Source organism: Periplaneta americana, chromosome 12 (assembly GCF_040183065.1).
Source record: "Periplaneta americana isolate PAMFEO1 chromosome 12, P.americana_PAMFEO1_priV1, whole genome shotgun sequence".
Taxonomy (NCBI): Eukaryota; Metazoa; Arthropoda; class Insecta; order Blattodea; family Blattidae; genus Periplaneta; species Periplaneta americana.
In genome coordinates, this window is record NC_091128.1 from 44,855,952 (window position 1) to 44,883,606 (window position 27,655).

Sequence of the window (27,655 nt, forward strand, 5' to 3'; positions counted from 1 at the left end):
CCTTGCTTGACTCGGCTAGCTCCCGCCTCACAGTCAGCTGGTTAGTTCACACGCATACTATTTATTTTCTTTATTTTATATTTTCAATACTTTCTTATCAACGTGCCATCAGAAAAAAAATATGTGTTTATTTGTACTTTCAATGCAGAATCTAACTATATATTTTTTAAATATTTTTTCCTTGGCAAAGGCGTCTTAATGAGGAAAAATCTAAATTTCTCCATTTCCACAAAAAAGTAAGAAAATCTGTTTATATGTCAATATAAACTTCAATTTCTCAGCATCAAAATAAACCATGATTTTGATCATTGGGTGAAAGAGTTTCGGAGCTACAACAGTTTAAAGTTGCTAATTTTATGAAAATACGATAAATTTAAATATTTTAAATTTAAACACTATGAAGTTCTGATGCCTCTAACTTTGCACAAAGCATTGTATCAAAGTTCTCTACGTACAAAAAAAGTTTTATTGTATTTAGAAATTGTAAGGTCAATTTTCTCTATATTTCGGTCGATTTGAGATGGAATAGCTCATATGTAAAAAAAAAAAAAAAAAAAAAAAAAAAAAACATCAAAAGACATCTGCAGTCTTTAGAAGCAATTATGTTATACAACGCATTTAAGTCCACGCACAATTTTAACACCCAATTTCACAATAAACAATCAATTGATAAAACAAAATTCACACAGAATTCGTCAAACACCTAGAAATGGAAATAACAAAATTCAGTCCTCAAGTGGCACAGGAGCCTCTGGAATCAGGAAATGGTTCTTTATGATGAAAGAAAGCAATAGTTGTGCCAATTCTAAGAAAAGATAAAAGATTCTGAAAATATCCAATCGCATTAATATGTAGTAAAGACTATGGAAAGGATGATTAGCAGCAGACTCAAGTAACATCTTGAAACAGATGAAGGTATAGCACAGATAAGTAAAAAAAAGTTGCAGAGATCTATAAATCAACAAGTAACAACGTTGTCACTGCATTAAGGATGTATTAGATAACATGCAATTCAATCTAGCAAGAGAACTCGATATTATGCAAACTAATATGGGTTGAGTAGTACGTAGTAAGCAGTAAGTGAATATGCTTACACAACACTTCTCTTTAATGTGTCAGAAGAATATCCTCCCAGGTATGCTATACTACAACCATTACTATAAGAGATAATATGTTCAATAGAACTCAAAACTGTAGCTCAGGTTCTGAGGCTCATAATCGGTGAACTAAAAGTGATGTATATAATATAGCTGATACTTTGCTGCTTGTCACAAGAATGAAACCATTTCAGAAAATTATCGAAGAAAAAAACAAGTATGCAATATGGTACGTGAAAATTTATCAGGAGACAAATACTGGAAAACATATAGCAATCATAACAGGAATTACAGAACACAACATGGATTCATTCAAGCAGATACAAGGGAACATATGAGCTACCGTACATCTCGAGCAGTGCCCTGGCCTGAAAAGTTCACCTGCACCAAGAACGATGACCAATATCTGATAGGTTACATGAGTAAATAATCAACATTGTACAATGTGGGGAAGAGGGAAATAAATATATATCTTTCATATAGTTAAATAATGTATGAATTATAATTTAAATGTACCAGTACTAGAATAGTTATTGAAGATATTGCTACTAGTATTGTAATATAATAACATTTAACCTACTCCATTAAGAATTATGTGCTTAATACGTATTTGTTTAGAAATGAATCCTCAGAAATATGTTGTTGTTTTCTAATGCTAGGCGTTTGACAATAAAGTCATTTGACCTCTTGCATTCCAATATTTTTCAAAGATATTGTCATGGTCAGCCAATGAAGCAAAGATTTTGAGGTGTTCCGAGTCCATTTCTTGGTTTGAGTTGCACAATGGGCAGTTAGGGGACTGATATATTCCAATTCTATGCAGGTGTTTGGTCAAACAATCATGGCCTGTTGCCAATCTAAATGCAGCTACAGACGATTTTCGTGGTAAATCGGGAATTAACTGTGGATTATGATGCAGAGAGTTCCATTTTTTCTCTTGAGATTGTGTTATCAAATTTTGTTTGTTGAAGTCTAAGTATGTAGATTTAATAAATCTTTTCACAGAGTAATACGTAGATTTAGTAACAGGTCTGTAAGTAGCAGTGCTGCCCTTCTTTGCTAAAGCCAGTGGCGTACACTGGTTAAAGGGTTTGGGCTACCGCTGACCCTATTATTACACAAAACATATCTAACAATTACTTTAATTTTAATTACTATGGTAAAACTAATAATACAAAATTATTACATTATGTTATACTATAAACTATTTCTTTTGTAATTTCCTTGGGCTACCGTCGGTAGCCCCGGTAGCCCGCAAAATACGCCCCTGGCTAAAGCATCCACATTCTCGTTTCCCAGGATTCCACAATGGGATAGTATCCATTGGAATACAATTCTTTTATTGAGTGATATTAATTGAGAGAGCATTTTAGTTATTTCTGCTGTTTGAGATGAAGGTGTGTGTTTAGAGACTCAGAAATATGTACCAGTATAATTTCTCATTAGTGAATTATTGAAATGTGAATTCATTTCACTGAAATAGCACTGCAGTCTTTCTCATATTTCAAGTTTTTAGTGAAAAAATGTTAAATAATTAATTGGCTTACAATACTGTATATTGATGTTTAAGAAGAAATGAATAATGACTTCATATAATCATGTTATAAGTGAACAGGGCTGTAATTGAAACAAACTTTACACAAACTTGATCAAGTCTGATATTAAGAAGAAGTGACGGGAATATTCTAATATCATCAAATCAAAATTCTCCTTAAAGAATCAAATGTGGGTAGATAGGCCTAATATCAAGAGAAGATTACAGAAAAAATAGCCGTCAGCACGAAAGTCTGTAAAATACAAAAACTGCTTCCAAATATGGGTTCAAATCTTAATTTAAATTGCATTTTTGTTAAGGGTGTTGTAACACATACCAATATGCTTCATATGGCTTTCCATGATCCATCACCTTCCCTTACTGGTAATCTGCAGGTAGGGAACTTATAGCAAGTGTTCAAGAATAGCACAATATACAGTTCATAGCAGATAGTGATCTAGCTAGATTGCTATTCATAAGTTACCTACCACTGTAGTGTAAGGTGTGACACAACTGCCTTGTCCTCGTTACTGACAAGATGAAAGGTTATTCAGATATTAATGGGTTGGAACATTGTATGGTACTATATTGCAGATCATTTTTGTAAGTGTTTTACAGTTTACAGTAGCTACATTTCTGTAGGCCTATGTGACTTTTCTTTATATTATTTATCTGTAGAAAATATAAGACCCCAACAGACCTTGTGGGGCAAATTGTAAAACAGCAAACGCTAAGGTCCGCCCACGACCCCTTTCCACTTTTCCCCTACAAGCTCACACACACTCTAGCGGGAAAGAGTCGAAATAGGGGTTTAGGGTGGGGGTGACATCTAGTGGAGGAAAGTGGAACAAAAAGAGTGAATGTGGCATCTACGAAGCAAAAGAGGAACTTCGTCCTGTCTCCCTCTGTCTCTCCTCTCTCTCTCCAGCCTCTTCTTCTCTCTTCCTTGCTTGATGTTTCTCTCTTTTTTTTTCTTATGACTTTGCAGAGGGTAGGATTCGATCCGTGAATGTTCCTAACGAAACGCATGCACGCTTTTTGGTCACGCTTTAGACCTCTCGGCTACCGAGGCGAGTTGGTGGTAGAAGGGAAAATTAATCTATTTATGTTCAAGGGAACTGATGCAATGTGGCGCGGGGGACAATGACCGAATAGCGTGGGTAGAAAGTGGCGGGCTTGTGAATTCAGCATGGTAGGGGTTGACTGTGGGGGTGGCATAAGTGTTAACGCGCACTGGTAGAGCTTCATTTTGTCTGTGTCCAGCTTCGAGTACAGATGGAACCACGTGTCGTGATGAGCCATCACGTGGTGGGTTCTGATTACAGTAAATGAGGCTGTGGTATATGTTAGTTCGAGATCCAAACGTTGTCTAATGCACATTAATTTGGTTGTATTGTGTTGTGTTGTGTTGTAAAATATGAAATACGTGCGACGCAGTAGGCAGTGATCCACCGAAGTGGGGCAGACAGTAGAGAGAGACAGTAGAGAGAGAGAGAGAGCAGGTGAGTGAGATGCCGAGCAGCGAGGGTGGGGATAACTTCCCCTACTGGCGCTCGGTGTCTTACGATTTATCCGACCTCGTGTCCTAATACTGGAAAGGATGATGATAATGTGTATAGAAATTTTCAAAAGAAGTTTCGTGACTGATCTTAAGAAAGGTTTCCTTGTGAGAAATAATACAATTCAGTAATATTTACGAAAAGGATAATTTGTACAACAAACAGTAACTTTAAGATTTTCGAATCATAGAGTAAAAGTGCTATCGGTAGGCCTACTCTTGTGTAGTAACCATAAATATTGGGAACAGTAAATGTCATCGGCTATTTCATGTTGCAGAACACAAAATTTATTTAATAAAAATAACTTATCAGTTCATTTGAAGCAGATAATTGTCTTGCAAACAATGTAATCCCATTACAGACTGTACCTTTCGCAGTAGATGCCCTTGGCAGAAATCTTGCAAAATGAAATGTATTTGGGGATAAACAAAACCGAAAACCAGAAAATAACAAGGCAGTCAGTCATTCTGACTATAATCGGTGTTTTTTTAAATAAATATTCAGCAATATAAAAAACCAAATTGAAGAAAGTGATGAGAAGGGAGTATCAGGTCAGTATAAGTAATATTATTCATTGCTGTTAAGGATAAACAGCACCAGGATATAACATGAACATCACTGTGACAGCAGAATACTATCTCTTTCTCGGAAACATAAAACTGCTGCTATCCTTGAGAATGTATCTTTCTATAATAACAACATGGCCTTGTTCGTGCAGAAGAGCTTTCAGAAACGCTTTTGCCTGAGACAAATAAATAAAAAACATTCATTGCATTTATATTTCATAACTACTGGTAGTTTTTTAAGAGGGTTTGTATACCTTTCGTTAGTACCATAAATCTTGTAAAATTCAATATTTAATTTTTACATATTCTGAATTAATTTTGTAGTGGAATTTGGTACAGTGATTAGACAATACTTTTAGATTAATAAAAAATTTTTAGAATCCAAAAAATCTTTTATTGTTAAGGATGATTATATTTTAAATGCTTTATTCTTTATTTTGTTCATATCCTTTGAAGTATAAATGCGAAACTTTCCTGTGAATTTTTTTATGCCTTGAATTGTAAAATGTATTATTATTTCTTTACATAAAGAATTATTAATGAAAAAATAACTTAAAATGATACAATAGCAGGTTTCTTAACACGCTCATTATCAATGAAATAGTGAATAAAGCACAAAAATATTCAAATTGAACAAGATACCAGTAAAAGACATCAGGGAAAACCAATATCCCCTGCGCAAATTGCACCTTCAAATTAAAAATGTAATAAAATTACCAGTACCCTTAACAATATAAGTTTTTTGTCTAAAAATTGTTTATTAACCTAGAAGTATTGTTTAATCATTATTATCAAATTTTATTTCCGCAGAAAATTAATTCAGGATATGTAGAGATTAAATATTCAATTTTACTGAATTTATATTAGCAAAAGATAACGATACCATCTTAATATAGGTACCATATTTCTCATTCTTCAATTGCTTTGAGGAATGACGAATGTTAGTTACAGGTGTGTATAATTATGTGATTTAATTTTGAACATGATGTATAATACAGCTGTCTTGTTTGAACAGTTCTGCAACATGTTCATTTTTTTTTTTAATTGTGACTCGAGTAACTGAAATGTTGCAGATCAATATTTAAAGTTGCCAGAAATGTTGAGTGTATGACCAGCCATACTGCGTGTACAACACCGATTACATCTAAACTGTTTCCACAAGCAGAGGAAAACTTGATAAAAGAAACAAAACAACAACCACGCCTACTGGTTCAGGATCTCTCGTCTCACTCCACATCTAACCCTGAAAGAGAAATCCAAGGTCACGTATACCACAGCAGAGCCGTCAGACCTGTAAAAGTTTTCCTCTGCGTTGGAACTTCTAGCAGTCAAATGTCCCCTAAGTTTTCCTTTCTACGTTCATGTTGTGTGACTAATAGATTTCAGAGGTAGCGTGAAAACTACAATATATTCTCTTGGTGCAGGAGTGTTCTTGCAGCATGAACTCATTTCAACTGTAACTATCTATTATTTTAAATAAACTAATAATGTCAGAAATCCTGCTCCAGTACTAAAGAAAGGAGATGCCGTATGAGATCACCACTTTTTTTGTATGAATGTGTATGTTTTACTTTTTTTCTATAAGTTTTAAACAGTTAAACCAACTTCTGTAAAACCTAATAAGCAAATTGACTTCTATTACATAAATGAGAATGTTGTATATTCTTCCCAACAAGATATTTGTTGAATAAATCTTGAATGAAAGAATATCAATTGCACCATTTCAGATATCAATGTTAAAAGATGTAAACTACTGTCATACATTATTATTTCTTCACATCATTTCTACCTACTGAAAATAAAAGTAAATTTATTGAAAGAAAGAGAGAATTAACCTTAAATGTTAGGTTAGGTTTTAACAATGACAAATCCATAATGAAGTCCTTGACATTGAAAGGTTGTTAATAGAATTAGAAAGCTAAGGAATAAAATAATTCAAAATAAATTGAACATATATTTGTCTAAAATGTATAGGTGTTTCATCCTAATTTTGCAGTTGCGTTATTGTTCTTCAGGAACAGTAATGATGATAATGATGATGATGATGACGGAGGAGGAGAAGCACGAGGATGATGATAAAGATAAGAATGATGGTAACAATGGTAATTATAGAGATGATAATGATGATAAACATGATCACGTGGTTACTACTACTACTCTTCAGCGATGATGGAGTAAATATTAAATGGAAATATCAGGAGGGAAGAAGAACTTTGAAAAAATTTGCCACAGACTCTTTGAACACTATGAATTTCAGAGAAATTTCTAGAAATCGAATACTAATCTTTCCGCTAACAAGTAATCAGATGATTAACTCAGCTTCTGGTCTTTTTTGGTGAGGACTGATCAGATGCTTAACTGAGTTTCTGATCTCTTTGGTAAGGGCCTACTAGATGATTAACTAAACTACTGGTCTCTTTTGGTAAGACCTATTAGAAAAATGTTATGTTTTATTTAACGACGCTCGCAACTGCAGAGGTTATATCAGCGTCGCCGGATGTGCCGGAATTTTGTCCCACAGGAGTTCTTTTACATGCCAGTAAATCTACTGATATGAGCCTGTCGTATTTAAGCACACTTAAATGCCATCGACCTGGCCCGGGATCGAACCCGCAACACCTATTAGATGACTGGTCTCTTTGACGAGGACCTATCACATTATTAGCAAAGTTACTGGTCTGTTTGGTGAGGATCTGTTAGATGATTAACTAAGCTATTCGTCTCTGTGGTGAGGACCTATTAGATGATTAACTAAGGTACTAGTCCTTTTGATGAGGATCTTATTAGCGAAGCTACTGGCCTCTTTGGTGAGGACCTACAGTATTACATGACTAACTAAGCTACTGGTCTCTTTGGTGAGAATCCATTAGATGACCAACTAATCTATTGGTGTCTTTGATGAGGACTCATCACATTATTAGCAAATGCTACTGGTCTCTTTGGTAAGGACTATTAAATCAGGGATGCAAAACTGTATTCCAATTGAGGCAGACGTCAGAAGCTGGAATACGTAATTCACCCCTTCCCTTCAACCCTCGCGTCTTTGTAGGGTAGGGGGAGTAGAGAGATGTATTCAGTGTGCTTTCCAAACGTCACAGAACGTCACTGAAGGCTCCAGTCTTGTGGACAGGGGAATGAACTCCCTCATGTTTCAACTCCTCTCTTCCCCAGTTCTGCAAGCCTATATTAAATGATTAACTAAGCTACTGGTGTCTTTGGCAAGGACCTATCAGATTATTAACTAAGCTACTGGTTCCTTTGGTAAGATCTATCAGAGTATTAACTAAGCTACTGATCTCTTTGGTGAGGAACTATTAGATGATCTGCAAATCTGTAATCTGGTATGTTTAATCAAAGGTCCCGAGTTCGATACCCGGCCCAGAACAATTTTTTCCTCCCAATTATTGCAATCGAAGTAAATGAAATTTTGATGTCAGTAACAAAATAAGAAATGAATTTCATAATTAGGGACAGGATTTTTATGTAATATCAAGGTGTGAAATATATACATATTTATGTAAGAAAAATAAGCTAAATATGTACCAAAATACCTATGTTAAATCATGAAAATATTTAATATCAATATCTGGCAGGTATAGGATAGGTAAGACTCTCCAGTTGTGATTTCATAGAGCACCCGACTCTTTTACTGCACACTTGACACATTACTATTTTTCCATCTGTAGTGAAAGCTTCATCCATCGCAATCCATGATTTTATTTTTGTCGTTAGGGTTGAAGATAAAGTGGCCATTTTAGTTAGTTAAAAGCAGTAGATAAACTCACTTGCACTTTATACTGTAAGTACTAAAACTAGAAAACTGAGTGAAATGAATGACACAACAGTACTGCAAGCACTGTTTCGATTTACTGGATTAGGAGAAAATAAGAGGAGATGTGGGACATGCATTTTAGTTGCTCCCTGTAAGAAACAAAGTACCTACTAAAATCTCAAACTATACGCATTTACAAACTGTTGTTTGAAAAGTGACATTCCTGTCTCATTCAGAAGAGTAGGATTATTCCAGTCGAGAACCATACTTTCTAATTGCTCGAAAAATCCCATTTCCGTATAGATTTACTAAATTTAAAGTAAAGAGGTCAAGCAATAACCTGAAAAGCTATTTATTTTAATCTTTCAACATCTTTCCAGTTTGTTCCTTTATTCCAGCTTCTTTTCAAAAGTCGGGTACTTTATTGCGGCTCATGTCAGACTTGACACGGGTTTTCCATGGAAAGATTAGGAAGAGGGTGAATAAGGTTGCAAATTGCATCGGAACGGCTTGTTAAGACGTATGCAGAACAATTATAGTTCGAGACAAATCATGTCATCCTCGTCCCACTCCACCGCATGAAGGCAACGCTGCTTTCTGAGTGATTTTTACAATACAAGGTAGTTGTATCATGTGAGAAAGGTTGCCTTTTGTTCACTCATATTTACAGTGGGTAGTATGGGGTGAGTGCCTCTATTACTTCCTGGAATTAAGGATGTTTTGTTTCGTCCCGAAATACATCCTTTCTTGGGTAGGTAAAAAGGCTTTTTAAATCTGTGTATTTCAAATTGTAAACTTCCCCAACAGAAGTTTTTTTTTTTTTTTTCCTTTTAGAGAAGTAAAAATGAATAAACTCCCTAAATATGTAGATTTATGTAATACCAAGCCATAATATGTAATGTGGGGTAAATATGTAAAAATATGTATCAAATTTTAATATATTAATGGTAATTACAAGATACGCAAAGATTTGTTATTTATATACAATTAGGTTGAAAGGAATATAACATGTAATTACATAAAAATCCAGTCCCTATTCATAACATAATGTCGAATTTTGGTTCAGGGATACAACTCCGAAAACGTCCTCTATTATCTCATACAACTGTATCAACAGTATCTCTTCCATATTCATACCGAGTTAAAAATCAGAGAAAAATAAAGAAAAAATAAATGCAAATTATCTGATGTCCCCACCAAGTCAGTTAAAGCTTCAAAATGTGGTGATCTTAAACGTATACTCCAAAACAAGCACTTCCTTGAAATGACACTGGATGAATATTTGAAAAGCAGAATTCGAATAACATAAACTTAGCCTACATCATAACTGAGGACATTTGATAGCCACAAGAACTACTTTACTGTATCTAAAGCACCGTTTCAATTGATTTACAATGGAAAGACTACTATGGGATGGTCATAATACATGAGCCATTTCATTTTAATATTATTGGTGTTCAGTTTTGTAGTCTTTAAACTAAATATCTCTTCTGTTAATTTAGAGAAATAATGTGAATGTACAAATCATTTTCCATAAAACTATGTTGCAGACACAACTTTCCAAAAATTATACTGCAGTTCTATGTAATTGATTTCATTAGTTTTTTTTTTTTTTTCTAAAGCCTCAGTAACTCAACATTGTAAATTCAATATGAAGAAGCATAGAATTAATTTGGCTTCGACTACTTTTAACACATCACAACACATTCATGTTAAGTGAAGTGAAGTCAGTGAAGTAGACTAGATCTGCACATACAAGAACCACTGGTGCCAAAAATTTACACATATAACACTGTAACCGAGATATCTATTAATTTTACTTCTGCTCAGGAAGTAAGGGGAGGGTCGTATGGTGACATACGTGCATTGTAAAAGGATTTACAAAGCAAACAAGAAAGCAAGCAAACTACAGACAACACTAATCGAAACCACAGAACAGGACCAATGCAACTCAAATCTATCTTATTCTTTGCTGAAAAATTGACTTAGGCACATATCTTTGTCTCCAATTCAAACATTCGCAATATTACTGAAATCAATGTTATAATATAAATAAAATTCAAGGAATAATATGGATGAAACTGAAGGTTTCATGCTTTCTAATTTTAAATAATGGCATATGGAACATTTTACTTGAAATTATCAATATATTTGAACTAAATATGTACAAATGTTTGCTATAAGTGTATACATTTCTCGTCCTGGCTAACATCTTAGGAGACTCTATCTTGCTGCTATTAAATCATGTTTCGGATGGTGGTCTGTGACATCTCTCCCCCTTATGTGATATCTATTAGTTACGTACATTTTCGGCCTTTTCGCTACAAAATTTCTCAAGGTTCATTCAAAGGAACAGCGACAATTGGAATGTGACAAATGGCCTACTGGTTTGGAGCTCACATAGATTCTTTCTCACAGCCCTGGATAATCTTACAAAGATGCACACTAACATACCAGTACCTTTTAGTTACTTCTCCTTCCTTTATGAACATTTGATCAATTGATTCACTGATACCGGTATTCATTTCTCATTTTTTTATTAAATTAATGTCATTAATGTAGCCCCAAAAAGGAAAGGAACACTCAATCATAAAAATGTTATTTAAATTGATACTCAATTGTAATGAGAGGCTGAAATATTGTACTATTAATGTTAACTTGTAAAATAAATTAAAAGTCAAAATTAACTTGGGAAATCAAGTGTTCCCCTCAAAACCACTCATATTCAGCTTATCATTGGGCTGAATGTACGAAAATTTCATTTCCTGATGAAAGGATGATAGTGAATGGGTAAATTTCTTACATCAACAAAAAACAGTAGGTAATCTTTGACTTTTCTTCCCCTTTCTGTTAGAGGCATGAATTCTTTTAATGAAAATCTACTACATGAAATCTCCAGATTTACTTTCCTAGGTCATGTTAAAGAATTTTACCACTCTTAAAAGTTCATAGTTTAATGCTTAGTTTGAACATGCAGACCTTGAAACTGTAATTTGATGCATAATTTCAGTTTCAATACAAAAATAAATAAACATATTTTATTAAATAAATGGAGACTAGGAAGCTTGGACTGGAAGGTTCAATCCCGATTGGTGATGAGATTTTCTCGTATCAAAACTTCCAGTACAACCCCAACATTCACTCAGCCTCCTATCAAATTGGCTACCGGGTTCTTCCAGGAGCAAAAAGGTGGTCAGAGCATTGTGTCAACCATGCCATCTGATTTCAGTATCAAGGTCAAGAAAGTATGAAGCTCTACCTCCATGCCCCCTAGCTCCCTAGCGGCTTCATGAAGTATAAAGGAAATATCTTTTATAGATATTAAATAAATATGCAATGTAATCTTATTTTTAGACAATAATCTTCTTATTTGGATGGCATTATGCATCAACAGGCTATGCGACATTCTGTTAGTTTTGAGAAAAACGCGTTAGAAGATTTTGAAACATTTTAAATTCTGGAGACATATATTTAACTCTTGCAGACTTGAGAACTACACATATAATGTTTAATGTACTGATTCATACTATATGCATAAAAATGAGTTATACACTATTACGGACAATATTCCAACACTGCACTTAGTCAAGATCGCATTATAGTTACGCATCAATCGATTGTTAATTAACATGTCTATAATTTTTTGTGCTATGCTTGTCATTATTAGTTTAGAAATTTCTACTCCAGTGACTACATTATTCCATTATTGTTTTTAATGTTTGTTAATGATATTGTGAATTGTGTACAACATTCTAAAATTTTATTATTTGCTGAAGATATTAAATTGTATAAAGAAATCAAAACTATATCAGATTGTAAGCTACTTCAAACAGATATTACAAACTTACATATTTGGAGTATTAATAATAAATTGTTATTTAATATTAATAAGTGTATATGTATGACCTTTTCTAGATTGAAAAATACAATTAAATTTTCATATAAAATAGAGGCAAAAGTTTTATCAGCAGAAAATGAACATAAAGATTTAGGTATATTATTTAGGAGTAATTTTACATTTTATAGTCATATTAATAATATTATAAATTTATCCTATAAAAGTTTAGGTTTTGTTATGAGAAATTCTTGTAAATTTAAAGTCAAAACTATAATAATTTTGTATAATTCCATTGTTCGATCTAAATTAGAGTATGCTCCTGTTATCTGGAACCCAGTTACTAACAAATACATTCTGTTACTAGAAAAAATTCAAAATAAATTTCTAAAATGGTTATATTACAGACTTTATAATGATTATCCTACCTATGAGAGTTGTGCTACAATGCTTCAACATTTCCATTTTACTAGTTTGCAAATCAGACAAAATTGTCAATCTTTAAACTTTCTTTATAAATTTATTAGCAATAAGTTGGACTGTGTTGGTTTATTTTATTATATAACATTATATGCACCTACGCTTAAAACGAAATTTCGAAATTTATTTTACATACCAAAGACAAATACTGAATCCCACAAAAATTCCCCAGTTTTCCAAATGTTACAGTTATACAATAAATTACATCCTCATCCGAATGTTGATATTTTCAATATGAATTTCACTAGATACAGAATTATTTGTTATCATATTTTACAGAATGTTGTTAGTTAATTTGAAGCTACTTTCACACCTTATTTCAATTTCTCTTTTTTTCTTTCTCTTATTTCTATTTTGCTTCAGTTTTTAATAAGTGTATGTTTCCTTTTCCTTCTTTATGTTTTATAAATTAATAATAATTTGTTAGTCGTGAACATTGTAATTGGGCTTCGCCTGTTATGTTCAACAACAAATGAATAAATAAAACATAAAACTAACACTGGATTGACAATCTTAGAGATGACCTCATCCAAGTGATGAACTCCACAATGCCTAATATTGAAAGTAGGCCTATGTCAGAGATGCATTAACTACGTTCAGTATTTATACAGATTTATACTCATAGCCATTTTATGCTAAACTTGGAATCTCAGATTCGAGCAATGGACTTACATTTTTTTTTATAATAAGGTTATATTTAAAGGAAAGGCGCCAAAGGTGTGCTACATTTGGTTTATCCTTCAGTGTGACAAGTGACATCGAAATCTCAATTTTTAAAAAAGCGGTGCTTAGCCAGTTGATGCAAAAGCTGATATTTTGCTTCTGCTACTTCTACATGTAGCACTGATAAAAATGTAGACAGAAAAATCAAGAATCTACATGTAGGTTCACACAAATATGTGAATATTACAACAAGCCAACTAACTAGACATTCCACGTCAAAACAGACGACTTTGAGTAAAGTTTGGCTGTAACAATTTTATAAGTTTTGATACTATTCCATATTTTCCAATACATGTAAATATAATATTGTATGTACTGTATATGCAAACTGATGGCAAGCTTCAAATTTTGAAAGTTGTTGAATAATAAATGCTATCAAAAAATAAATAAACATGAAACAAAGATTACTTTTGTTCGATTTGATGTGGAAGATTCCTATGACGCAACTAATGTGTTCGAGTTGTGTGGTGTGTCACAAAAATTTCAAGTTTTCCTGCCTGTGGTGCCTGTGACAAAAATGCAATGACGAAATTAACAGAAACGCGAACACATGAAACGTGCTAGTTCCCTATCTTGTCTTCTATTGGTACAACAAACAAACATGTATACATAACATAAATTTTAAACTTCACACATTAATTGTTCCTGGTTTTGTGATAAACATTTCAATAACTAAATTGTATTATAGGACTGGATTGTCATTGAACTTAACTTACATTTACTACGAACAACTGGCCACAATTATTAAACAGTTGTTTGGATGTTTGTGCATTCCATATTTTGTAAATGATATAGCAATATTTGAGAAAATCTTTTAACTCTCTACAATGTATGTTCAATGGAAGAGAAAACTTCTACTGCAGAATTTACAAAATTCAACTTGAGTTACCGGTACCAGTCATCAAGAGCAATTCAAATAGTCGATTATTCCAATGGAAAATCACCATTACTTTCCCTCACTTAAAGCACCACTCCATGTTGACAGTTCTACTATTAATGTGTTGGAAGTGAATATGAAGACATATTACGAATATGATTACATTGTAAAGTGTTGTTACAACTTCTTGGTGCAAGCTGTTGATGGTTCACAAATAGTATTGCCTACTTCTAGTACTGGATTTTCGTTTTCGAAAGAACTGAGAAAAATTACTTATTTATTTACGATAATATCTATATCTATCTATACTAATAATAAATCTGTAGCCGAAATTTTTCTGGTTATTTTAGCTTTTCCAAAAATAATTGGTCCTAACATGTATAATTAACCATCCTGATACCGAAAATCGCTTTTTTGAAATTTTTGTTTGTATGTCTGTCTGTCTGGATGTTTGTTACCTTTTCACGTGATAATGGCTGAACTGATTTATATGAAAATTGGAATATAAATTAAGTTCGTTGTAACTTAGATTTTAAGCTATATGACATTCAAAATACTTTATTTAAAAGGGGGGCTATAAGGGGGCTTGAATTAAATAAATCGAAATATCTCCCTTCTTATTGAATTTCGTGGAAAATGTTACATAACAACAGTTTCTTTAAAAATGATTTCCGATAAGTTTTATTCTAGGCAAAATTTTGATAGGACTGATATTTAATGAGATAAATAAGTTTTAAAATTAAAATAACGATGCCACCTATTGGCATGCAATGAAATAGAAACAAATGACGTCGTCTATAAGGGGCCTTGGACAACAACAATCGAAAGCTATTAAACATAGCCTACAGTGAATGTTTCTGTGTTTGTATGAAGTAATATCGAAAGCTAATGTATAATTAATTATTATTTCAGCATTGGAAAGTGTAGTTTCTCTAGATGGACATAATGCTATAATGTTATTACTGTAACTTCTGAGTGAATTGAGGACAGGTAAGATTAAAATAGCTTCTTATGCACAGAAAACTTGATAGAAAGAAATATAATTGCATATCACTATATATGCTGTATCACTATTTCAGTTATTTGAAGGGTTCAGAACCATAGTGGGCCAAGCATCATTTACTGAAGACGTAAAAAACAAGGGTTAAAATTAAGTTATTACCATAACTCAATGGAAACATATGGCAAGTAATATAAGGTATACACATTAAAGCTTAATGATATGTCAATCTTCATTAAACTATGGTTGCATGTAATAACAATTAAGAAACATGTTAAAGGAATTGTCACTGCACCAAATGAGTGGTCTCTGGATCAAAATGATCGCATTTTAATTTTTTTTAAAACAATTTAAATTAAGTACTAACATATTAAACGATTTATCCTTCTATCAAACACGAATGTTCCCTGGACCAAATGTCCTATTTTAATTATGTAATTAGTTTATATTTATTTCTAACAGGTGCAGCGCAGCGCAAGGGTACGGTTAGTAATGATAATATTAAGAAATAGAATATAAAGGGGAACAAAATGATCCATCAATGTTTTATGTATGATATGCAATATACCATACAATACCATCTCATATCATATTACCATATTATTATCATGTCAATGTACTGGTGTGTACATATATATGTAGTTCACATATACATAGTTTAAATAAAAATATGTTAAGGTAAATAAGAAAGGGTTGTATTATTCAAAAGCTGTGTCATACTAAATATATTGGCAAATAGCTTGTATTTCAAGTGCATCAATTTTAAAGTAAAGCACAATTATTTCACCTCAGTGATATAGATTATGAGTCACACTGGTGTGGATGCTGGACAAACATGCATACCGTAAGATAGCTACATAAGGAATCATGCATACAGAGCAGATATCAGTAACCAATCTCTTTCCCCAAGAAGGAATCAGGATGCACTGCAAAGTTCAAGTACATGACAGAATATTACAATATGTACACAGAAAATATGCAACAAACAACTGCATCAGAATGCCAAGAACTTTGTTTTGTAATGATTATTTCTCAACACAATACAACTGACTAATTACAGGTCTATCTCTCAGAACATCTAACAACCCCTTAATTAAACTTTCTGAAACAGACAGCTTATCTGATAACTAAACTTTCCTAAAGAAGTTTATAATGAATGAAAAATAACTCACTTTTCAATTCACTTTTTCCACAAAATATATGAGTTTTTCTTACATTCATGTGAAGTTCAATGTATGGTATATATCGCCATTAAAGTCTACATTGGAATACTCCCAACCAATCACAGAAATAAAATGACATGTAATTTTGATTACATTTCTATCCTTAATTTACATCTATCTTCACTAAGTCAGGATCTGAACCTTAGTACAGAATAAACATTAAGCACTGAATTGCAAGAATAGACTGTAACAACTTAATGTACTTGGGAACAAGAAGCATGAATCAGGCACAGACACAGGGCTGGGACTCTCTACTTGATACAGTACTTCATCCTCTTTTGTAAAATAGTTCACGTCTGAATATGCTATACGACACCCAGGACAACGTTATGGTCAAACTTACAGAGTGGATTCTGAACTGTTATTATGAATATAAGGGAGGAGAACTACCAGTTATATTGTTAAGGACACAGAATGTATTTTACCTATACCTTTCCATGAATATTTACTATTAATTTATCGTGAATAAATTTAAGGTAAATAGAATGTATTTTACCTATACCATTTCATGAATATTTACTATTAATTTATTGTGAGTATTTTTAAGGGAAACAGAATGTATTTTACCTATACCATTCCATGAATATTTACTATTAATTTATTGTGAGTAAATTTAAGGGAAACAATGTATTTTACCTATACCATTCCATGAATATTTACTACGGTATTAATTTATTGAGAATAAATTTAAGGGAAATAGACTGTATTTTACCTATACCATTCCATGAATATTTACTATTAATTTATTGTGAGTAAATTTAAGGGAAATAGAATGTATTTTACCTATACCATTCCATGAATATTTACTATTAATTTATTGTGAGTAAATTTAAGGGAAATAGAATGTATTTTACCTATACCATTCCATGAATATTTACTATTAATTTATTGTGAGTAAATTTAAGGGAAACAATGTATTTTACCTATACCATTCCATGAATATTTACTACGGTATTAATTTATTGAGAATAAATTTAAGGGAAATAGAATGTATTTTACCTATACCATTCCATGAATATTTACTATTAATTTATTGTGAGTAAATTTAAGGGAAATAGAATGTATTTTACCTATACCATTCCATGAATATTTACTATTAATTTATTGTGAGTAAATTTAAGGGAAACAATGTATTTTACCTATACCATTCCATGAATATTTACTACGGTATTAATTTATTGAGAATAAATTTAAGTGAAACAGAATGTATTTTACCTATACCATTCCATGAATATTTACTATTAATTTATTGTGAATAAATTTAAGGGACACAGAATGTATTTTACCTATATGATTCCATGAATATTTACTATTAATTTATTGTGAGTAAATTTAAGGGAAACAGAATGTATTTTACCTATACCATTTCATGAATATTTACTATTAATTTATTGTGAGTAAATTTAAGGGAAACACAATGTATTTTACCTATGCGATTCCATGAATATTTACTATTAATTTATTGTGAGTAAATTTAAGGGAAACACAATGTATTTTACCTATACCATTCCATGAATATTTACTATTAATTTATTGTAAATGAATTTAACACTAATTAAAAAACAAATTCATACCTATGTTAAATATTTCGCTTAGATTCTATTCTTTAAAACCCCAATTACTGGCACTTTCTTTCAAGTAAAATACAATATGGATTTAGTTTTAACTTGAGAGTATTAATAGCATTTGACATAAAACTATCGTACTGAAAACAGAATTGGTTGATTTTGTTTCTTTCGTTTATGCCCAATATTTAACATGGTTCCATATTTTTATATTCCTGTATTGTGTCACAGATGTGGAAATGCAAAATTTCGGAGCTTTGTACCAGCAAAATCAGAGAATGCAAAGAAAGGCAACATATCAGAACTGGAGAATATTTTGGTAATATATCTCAAAGATAAACCCTATTTTTTTGGCTTCTCTGATGATATCTAAAAGATAAGACCCATTTTCTTTGCCTTCCCTAATAATATCCAAAAGACGACACATATTTCCTTTGTCTTTGCTGATGATATCTAAAAGATAAGACACTTTCCTTTGCCTTCTCTAATGATATCTGAAAGATGAAAACTATTTTTCTCGCCTTCTCTGATGATAGGCCTATCTAAGATACGAGAGTATGAGATCCTTTTCCTTGCCTTCTCTGATATCTAAAAGATAAGATTCATTTTATTTGCTTCCCCTGATGATACCTGAAAGATGGGATACACTGTCCTTGCCTTCTCTGATGATATCTAAAAGATGAAACTAATTTTCTTTATCTTATCTCATGATACCGGTATCTAAAAGATTATACATTTTCCTTGATTGTCTTCTCTGATAAAATCTAAAACATGAGACCCATTTTTCTTTCCTTCTCCGATAACATCTAAAAGATGAGACCCATTTTCTTTGCCTTCCCTGATCATATCTAAAATATTAGATCCACTTTCTTTGCCTTAGTGATGATATCTAAAAGCTGAGACACATTTTTCCTTGCCTTCCATAATGTTATCTAAAATATGGGGTCTATAAAACGTGAGATCTGTTTTCCTTGATTTCCCTTATGTTGGAGATGATATATAGCTTCTAAACGTTATATGATTCTACATCTATGACATACTATAAAAAGCCAAATATCTTAAAAACCTTTTTTTTTATAATTTAATATGATTTAGGAAAACCTCATTGTATTATTTACTATGTATCTATGTCTGAGTGAAGAGTTTCTTAAAACTATTTACTCGTATTATTTTACAAGCTTATTTGTGACTTTATTTCTGTTTAATAATAAAACTATTCCAGGTTCAGAAGATTGAAGGTTTAAATTCTGTGTCCATAACAGTTAAATGAATAGAAAACAATTGATATGGATGAAAACTGAGTTTTTCGGATATTAACGAATTTAACTTCATGATGAAATCAATTGGATAAATTTGAAACTCAGGCTAATAAACTAATAAACAAATTACTTCTTTCTCCATGTGTTACTTGTTTCATTACAGTATTAAACATGTTTATTCTTCAAATAAAACAACTTCAGAATAAAGTAAATATATGAAATATCTATAAAATATTCATCTTTTGAATTCATAATTACAGGATTGTCTGTCATACAATGCATTTGACACAACACCTGGAATTTTCTAGGACTGTATACTAAGGGAAAGGATTAAGCAAAAATAGTAATGAAACAACGCCTAGAAGACCAGAAAGATTTCAAATGCTCGTTCATTTTATTTAAGTTACCATATCAATGTTTGGTATTCTTTATCCACCTAACTGGGGTTCTAGCATCTACTAATGGCACATACAATATACTTTACATGTAGAAAGAGTGTTGATAATGGAGCTAGAGGTTCTACAAGGAAACACATAAGAAGAGTGGTGGCGTTAGGGAGGTGATATTTACACAAACAACCACGACTACACACGTTATCAACTTGCTGAGAGTATTTACCTCCTTGCTCGCTGGCTCTGCTCTGGCGGCCTGCCGCCTGCTCAATGATGTCGTTCAGCACCATCACATCTGGAAAGAGAACAAAGTCTCAGCTGCGATTACACTGTCACTATTGGTAAGAATGGTATGTAGCAGTGGTGGTTCCTCGGGGAGGGAAGGGAGGAACGTCCTCCTCACATTTTCTTCTTTTGAAAGTAAATATCAAATAAAATATGTGCCTTGAAATTCGAGGAAGATTCGATAATTTTTAAGTTCACAGCTATAAGAAAAACTCGGTTGATCGAGTTTTAAACGACGCGCGCTCATGTGCTGTAGAAAACTGTGAGAAAGATGCGAGATTGTCTGTGTGGAGGAAAGGCATTCCATTTCTCCTCTACTGCAGTTAACACACATAGACAACAGCGCACTAGTGGCCAGAGAAAGAAGCAGAGTTTTAAAGCAAGTAAATGAACAGAGAGGGAGGAGATCCTCTTCTGAATCAGTGCATGGGCGGGAAATAGAAACCGACTGGTCGTGCAGCAAGCTCGCTACTGCTGCCACCTAACGATGTTGCATTCATCCGGACTATAACACATCTAGGAGACACAACAAAAACAGTTTTAATGCAATGCTATGAAAGACACCATGTAAACTTTTTTTTAATTATAAATCAAAAATATTATTCATTGCACTTTATATAGGCTACTATTCACGATTTGAAACTTTCGTGGATATTTGAAAGTTAAAGTCGGGTTTATCTAAAACAAAGAGGAAGTAGTTCTACGTAGTTGGCCCCTGAAATTCACTTCTATTCATTGTTTACTAGACAGGACAACAGCCAAGTTGTCAATTTTGTACAAATATATTTGAAACTGAAAGTAGGTACTCCAAACTACATCATTTTAACATAAAAAATTAATTGGCCACTGGCAGCTTTGAACAATAATGATGGTATGACTTTACAAGAACTGACATTCTTCAAAAGCATGTGATACTGAACTTGTAAAATGTACGTGTGGCAACACAGACCACGTGGGTGGGTGCAGTGTTCTCGCTTTCCTCAGATTATTTCCCATTCCCATTTCCATTTCCGTAAAACGGTTCTGGTTATGAGTTAGTAGCTGGTCTCTTCCAACACGTGTGATGCTGTATGTGCTCGAAAAATGCTGCGAGGTTGTGAATTTCCTTGTAATTGTTAATTTAAGCAATTATTCAACGATGAATGGAAGTGAAAACATAATATATTTTGGACAATTTAGGAAACTCAGTTTACAAGAACAGAAGGGAAGGCCAACCCCAACACTACCTGGTCTTACATGTATGCTAATTTGTAGCATGTTTCATTTAAGGTGTCATTTCGTGCTGTTAACTTCTTTCCTCCTCTTAAGAAATATGCAGGAGCCGCCACTGGTATGTAACCAAGTCTTGGCACATTGTTACTCGAACAGCTACACTTCATTCACGTTCATAAAGCCTCGTCTCCACTATTAAACATTTAAAAACATTTAAATATAACATGTTGAATTTAACATGTATATGGACATTTCAAGTCTCAATTGACTTAACATGTTAACTGAGTATGTTGAAGTTAACACTTTTAACATGTTGGCGTGTTTTCCAGCAGCAATGGAAAACATGTCAAGTCAATTCACTTGCTCGTGCAATGTCGGTACAATTCGGAAAAGTTCGTACAGTTCCCATATCAACTAATTTTCGATTTTGTGGCGCGTAACTAGGAGCACCTCTTGATAATTTTTATATGATTCTTGGTGTTGGCTGTAATTTATTCGAAGTACTGGAGTGGACGAAAGAAAATACCGTTAAAATAAAATTGATTAATGCACTGAGGAAAAGCCTTGTTTGTGGGATGTGGCTGCAAAATAATACAGAGACAAACCAAAGAAGGCCGACTGTTTTAGAGAACTGAAATTATTATTTAACTGTTCTCGAAAATACAATAGAGAGTTTTTGCATCCTCGTGGTATGCTAAACGTTAATGCTATGTTGACGTCACTAAGGGTTGTATTTGGTGACGTATGTTAACATTAACATTCGTAAAACTTCGGAAAGAATCACATAATATTAGCCGCTCCTTTAACATTTATCATGTCATAACTCCTATGACAGTCAATCAATCGCGTTGTAATTTTTTAAAATGAAGTGAAATGGCTGCTCTTAATTGTGTGTTTTCCTCTGATATGACAGAAAATATTTTTTGCAGCACTACACATTATTAAAATCGTGTTCTGACATTCTCAGAAAGTTTTTGAATCCAAATTGATCTTCAACTTTAAGCTCGTTTAGAATGTCTTCTGCATTGTGTCTTTTACTAAGATATTGCAGCATCCACATTCTCATTTCTTCCTTTTCAAGGCCTTGTAACAAGCAATAGAGGCAATTACAAAAGCCAAATCATCATCTGAGTCCAATGTCCAAGGTTTGAAAACAAGACACTACTTACAATAAAATCTCATAGACTGTTTATAGTGGATCACGCAAGGAAAGTGAAGTTTAACATGTTTAACAGTGTGGAAAAAGTGTTAAATGAAATTAGCATTAACATGTTGGGATGTTACAGTAAACAGTTTAACATTTAACATATTGTTGTTAATCAGGATGGAAAGTCAGGATGAGAATTAATGGGGGGTTTCTCTCCTGTTGAAAAGTTGTCCCCCTCTCATAAATTCATATTAACATCCCTGCCAGGGATAACTTCTATCCCCCTCACAAAACATAATTGTTTTGCTACAAGTAGGCTATACTTTATAAAGTATAAAGTAAGCAAAAAAATAATAATATTGATGTATTATCATCACCAGCAAGCTGACAACAATTTCCTGCTAATCCTACGGTCTTGTGTTTTGTTCTCAAAAAAAATCTAATAGATGACTGGCAGGTCTCACTACATAACGACCTCAAGTCACTCCAAACAGACTAAACTACACAAAATTTCTAGGACTTTTTATAGACTGCAGTTTAACATGGGATAAGCACATCGAATACAGTACATATGCACAAAGCTATCAAGAGTTTTATATTTGTTGCAGAAATTAACGACTTGCATTTCTCAAAATTATTTAAGACGTGCCTAATTTTTTTTCTTTCAGTCGATAATCCGATATGCTCTAATTTTCTGGGGAAATGGAACCAAAATTGGAAGCGTCTTGATTTTACAAAAGAAAGCCATTAGAATTTTATGTACATCAAACTATCTGGAACATTGTCGGCCACTTTTCAGACAATCACGGATTTTAACAATCATAAATTTGTATATATATGATCTAGTACTTTACACTCGACAAAATATCGACAATTTATTACTCATTAGTGGCCAATATACATGATCATGAAATTAGAAATAGTGAACAAATTAATATTCCATATTGTAGATTACACAAGAGCAACACAAACTTTTTAATTATGGGGATGAAATTATATAATAAGCTCCCAAGTCAATATTATAAATTACCAATCAATAGCTTCAAAACTAGATTTTACAATTGGTTATTAAATAATTCTTTTTATTCTGTTGCTGAGTTTTTCCAACACAAATTTGTGTGAAATTGTATTTTAATAAATAAGTTTAATTGCAATTTAATTAGTTTTCTTTAATTTAAAAGTTTCAAATTATTTCATGTTTTCATTGTGTTATTTAAATTTTACTGTTTCTTTTTTTTGTGTTTTAAAATGTATTTATATGTTTTTCAATGTATTCTGACGAAGCCTAAAACTGTATGTCTAATGGCCAAATAAATTAAATTGAATTGAATTGAAAGCCTGAGCCAGATCCTCAGTGGAGAGAAGCGCGAAACCCTCCAGAAGACAATGCTGTTAGCCACACCCATTTGTTTAAATATACACAATAACTTCCTGCAAAGTCGAGAGATTGTTTTTGATACGTAAGAACATAGTGTCCGATCGCCAATGGAACTCCTGAAAATATGGAGCAATATCTTTAACACATTGTGTTTCATGCCTTAATTAACTTCAGAATTGCATCAAAAACTATATCATAACCTATATAAATGTCTAATTTATATGAAATTAATCTTCTGATTTATCTTTATTTAAAATGCAATTATTTTAGTAACAATTTTTAACTCTCTGTGCAATTTTGATATTCACATACCGTCATTGATTTTATGGAACCTCCTATGTGACAGTACATAGCATCATTTTTCAGGAAGAAAAAATTATTTAAACATCAATAACCCTACACTGATCCATGATGATGTCATATTTACCAACGTTTTCTACCGAATTATCTAATATTCTTATGTAGTCCTATTGATATTTAATTACCTTTTCCTTCTCCTGAAAAAATTATGCTCTGTACTGTCACATAGGAGGTTTCATAAAACCAACTACATAGTCAGACAAAGTATATGATTTTGTCTCGTGACCAGAACATAATGCAAAATGGAAAAATAAAAATTGGAAATTTATACTTTAAAAAGGTGGGAAAGTTCAAATATCTTGGACAAACAGTAACAAATATAAATGACACTGGAGAGGAAATTAAACGCAGAATAAATGTGAGAAATGCCTATTATTATTCGGTTGAGAAGCTTTTGTCATTCAGTCTGCTGTCAAAAAATCTGAAAGTTAGAATTTATAAAACAGTTATATTACGGGTTGTTCTGTATGGTTGTGAAACTTGGACTCTCACTTTGAGAGAGGAACAGAGGCTAAGGGTGTTTGAGAATAAGGTACTTAAGATAATATTTGGGGATAAGAGAGATGAAGTTACAGGAGAATGGAGAAAGTTACACAAAACAGAACTTCACGCATTGTATTTTTCACCTGACATAATTAGGAATATTAAATCCATATATTTGAGATAGGCAGGGCATGTAGCACATATGGACGAATCCAGAAATGCATATAGTGTGTTAGTTGGGAGGCCAGAGGGGAAAAAAGACCTTTGAGCAGGCCGAGATATAGATGGAAGGATAATATAAAAATAGATTTAAGGGAGGTGTGATATGATGGTAGAGACTGGATTAATCTTGCTCAGGATAGAGACCGATGGCGGGCTTATGTGAGGGCGACAATGAACCTCCAGGTTCCTTAAAAGACATTTGTAAGTAAGTAAGTATAACATGCCTTCATCGTCCCTCTCGAACTTCTTTTAGCATTAGACTGTATTCCCTGATTCCTATTCTTCTACTAACCTGAGTGACACATCGTTCAATACCTTTGTTTGGCAGTATGTAAAATGTAGCTGCATTTATGACTAATTGATATCTTAAAATTCGCAAATATATAAGTTCCACGTCGTGCAGACTTTTAGGTACTGAAACACATGACTTGGTGATGTAGGTACTGTCCGCGAAACTTATCTCGGCAGCTAAAAGAGAGAGGAGCGGGGAGTAGAGGGGTCGCTTCTAGCGGCAGTGGGGCAGGAGAGGGGAGGACGATCTATGAGGCGGGTAAAATACATTTTCTTGCTTAGTGTAATCGTTGTACTTACAGTAATTTTGCGTTTTGTGAAGACATATTTATGCAATGGCCAGTAGTAATACGAGATGCAACAAGGCTATACGCGTACACAGTAAGGAGAGGCAGATAATAAGATCAGTGGTTGTTTGTTGCGATCAAGAGCAAAAGAGAAATGCCTTTCTTACTTACTTATAGCTTTTAAGGAACTGGAGGTTCACTGCCGCCCTCACATAAGCCCACCATCGGTCCTATCATGAGCAATATTAATCCAGTCTCTATAGTAATCATATCCCACCTCCCTCAAATCCATTTAATTATGTCAGGTGAAGAATACAATGCGTGCAGTTCTGTGTTGTGTAACTTTATCTACTCTCCTGTAACTTCACCCCCGTTAGCCCCAAATATTTTCCTAAGCACCTTATTCTCAAACACCCTTAACCTCTGTTCCTCTCTCAAAGTGAGAGTCCAAGTTTCACAACCATACAAAACAATCGGTACTAACTGTTTTATAAATTCTGACTTTCAGCTTTTTTTGAGAGCTGACTGGATGACCGAATAATAACAGGCATTTCCTATATTTATTCTGCGTTTAATTTCTTCCCGAGTGTCATTTATATTTGTTATTGTTGCTCCAAGATACTTGAATTGTTCCACCTCTTAACAGATAAATTTCTAATTTTTATATTTCCATTTCGTACTATGTTCTGGTCACGAGACATAATCATTTACTTTATCTTTTCGCAATTTATTTCCAAACCTGTCTCTTTACTTGCTGCAAGTGTTTTCCCTAATAATTTATGGACTTTATAATATGTTTAGACGACACCAGCAGGGATGATGATGATGATGATGATGATGATGATGATGATGATGATGATGATGATGAAGGAAAGAGGAGGAGGAAGAAGAAGACTGTGGATAATAATGACTGTGTGTGAAAGTGAAGTTTTTTGGAAACCCAACAACTACGGACCTGTGCTTCTACTTGAAAGACTTTATGTATCGCTTATCGTCAGTAGCTCATGGCCAGATACGAATATTGTAATAATTGGAGTTGTGATCATACTGTATTGTACACAGACGAAGAAGAATGTAATTTATTTACATTTGTTATTTTGTGAATCCGTACACTTTCATCTACCATATCCAATGGAATGCACTGCAAATAAAACCGAATGATGTTTTTGTTACTGTATGTACAACTGCTGCAGCGATGGTCAGGTAGCCAGCACATAGCTAGGGGCGCGAGAGAGCACTAGGGGACCCAGCTGCCTAGATAAGTTGCGCGGACAATACATACCTACTCTCATTAGTTTGTTAAGAGATCAGGTATTGATAACACCGCTTACCTCAGATCCCGAATTCATTCATTTTGGTGTTGGACTGTAGTACCTTTCTTCAGTGCAGTACTGGTATTTTAGATGACAACATATTTCAAGAAGTAGCTGACAGTATGGAAATGCCATAATGAGTAACACAGTTCAGAAGAATTCTCTTGAGTGAAGGAAGAGAACTTATGTATAAGAGAAGAATGAAAAGTAGAGGCCTACATTTTCTCAAGTACCTACAACTGGAACAATTCTTAAGCATATGTACCGGTAGGTACTTACCATTCATGTCGACAATAGTTGTTTGTTGCATTTGTTCAATGAATGGGTTGTCGGAGTGTTTCGCTTTCACTGCTCCATCATCACTATCAACAGACGCGTCCTGTAAATAAATTTATGAACTCAGCTCTAAGTAAACATAGTTACCATATTTAAGAAAAACTAATTCCAATACTCAGTCCCACAAAGAATTTCAGAGATTTGCTTATAACAATATGTCCATTTTTTCCATAACCAAATGTTTTACTGTAAACTGTTTCAATTTCTGGGTGACTGCTTATATACTGCACCACTCTCACATTGTATTGTATTGTATTGTATTGTATTGTATTGTATTGTATTGTATTTATTAACATTCCATGGTATTCATATATTGCTTCACAGCTAGAATATGGAACAAGTCAAAAAACTTAATACTATTATAAAGTCTTAATTTATAGTCACAGTCTAGATCAAATATATACAGACGAGATTTACAATATAGTCTACTAGTACAATACATAGTTTTAGTATCAATTT

At 33.1% G+C, this 27,655-nt stretch overlaps 1 protein-coding gene across 35 annotated transcripts in view; it reads right to left on the reverse strand.

Moving 5' to 3' along the window:
* Window positions 1-27,655, reverse strand: part of para (sodium voltage-gated channel paralytic) — an 873,489-nt gene that overhangs the window by 134,822 nt on the left and 711,012 nt on the right. For all 35 annotated transcript variants that reach the window (XM_069841227.1, XM_069841234.1, XM_069841226.1 and 32 more), the window contains 2 exons: window positions 27,140-27,239; window positions 20,109-20,177 (listed from right to left, as the gene is read on the reverse strand). In XM_069841227.1, the coding sequence (XP_069697328.1) occupies window positions 20,109-20,177; window positions 27,140-27,239 (169 nt within the window). The remainder of the gene's footprint in view (window positions 1-20,108; window positions 20,178-27,139; window positions 27,240-27,655) is intronic.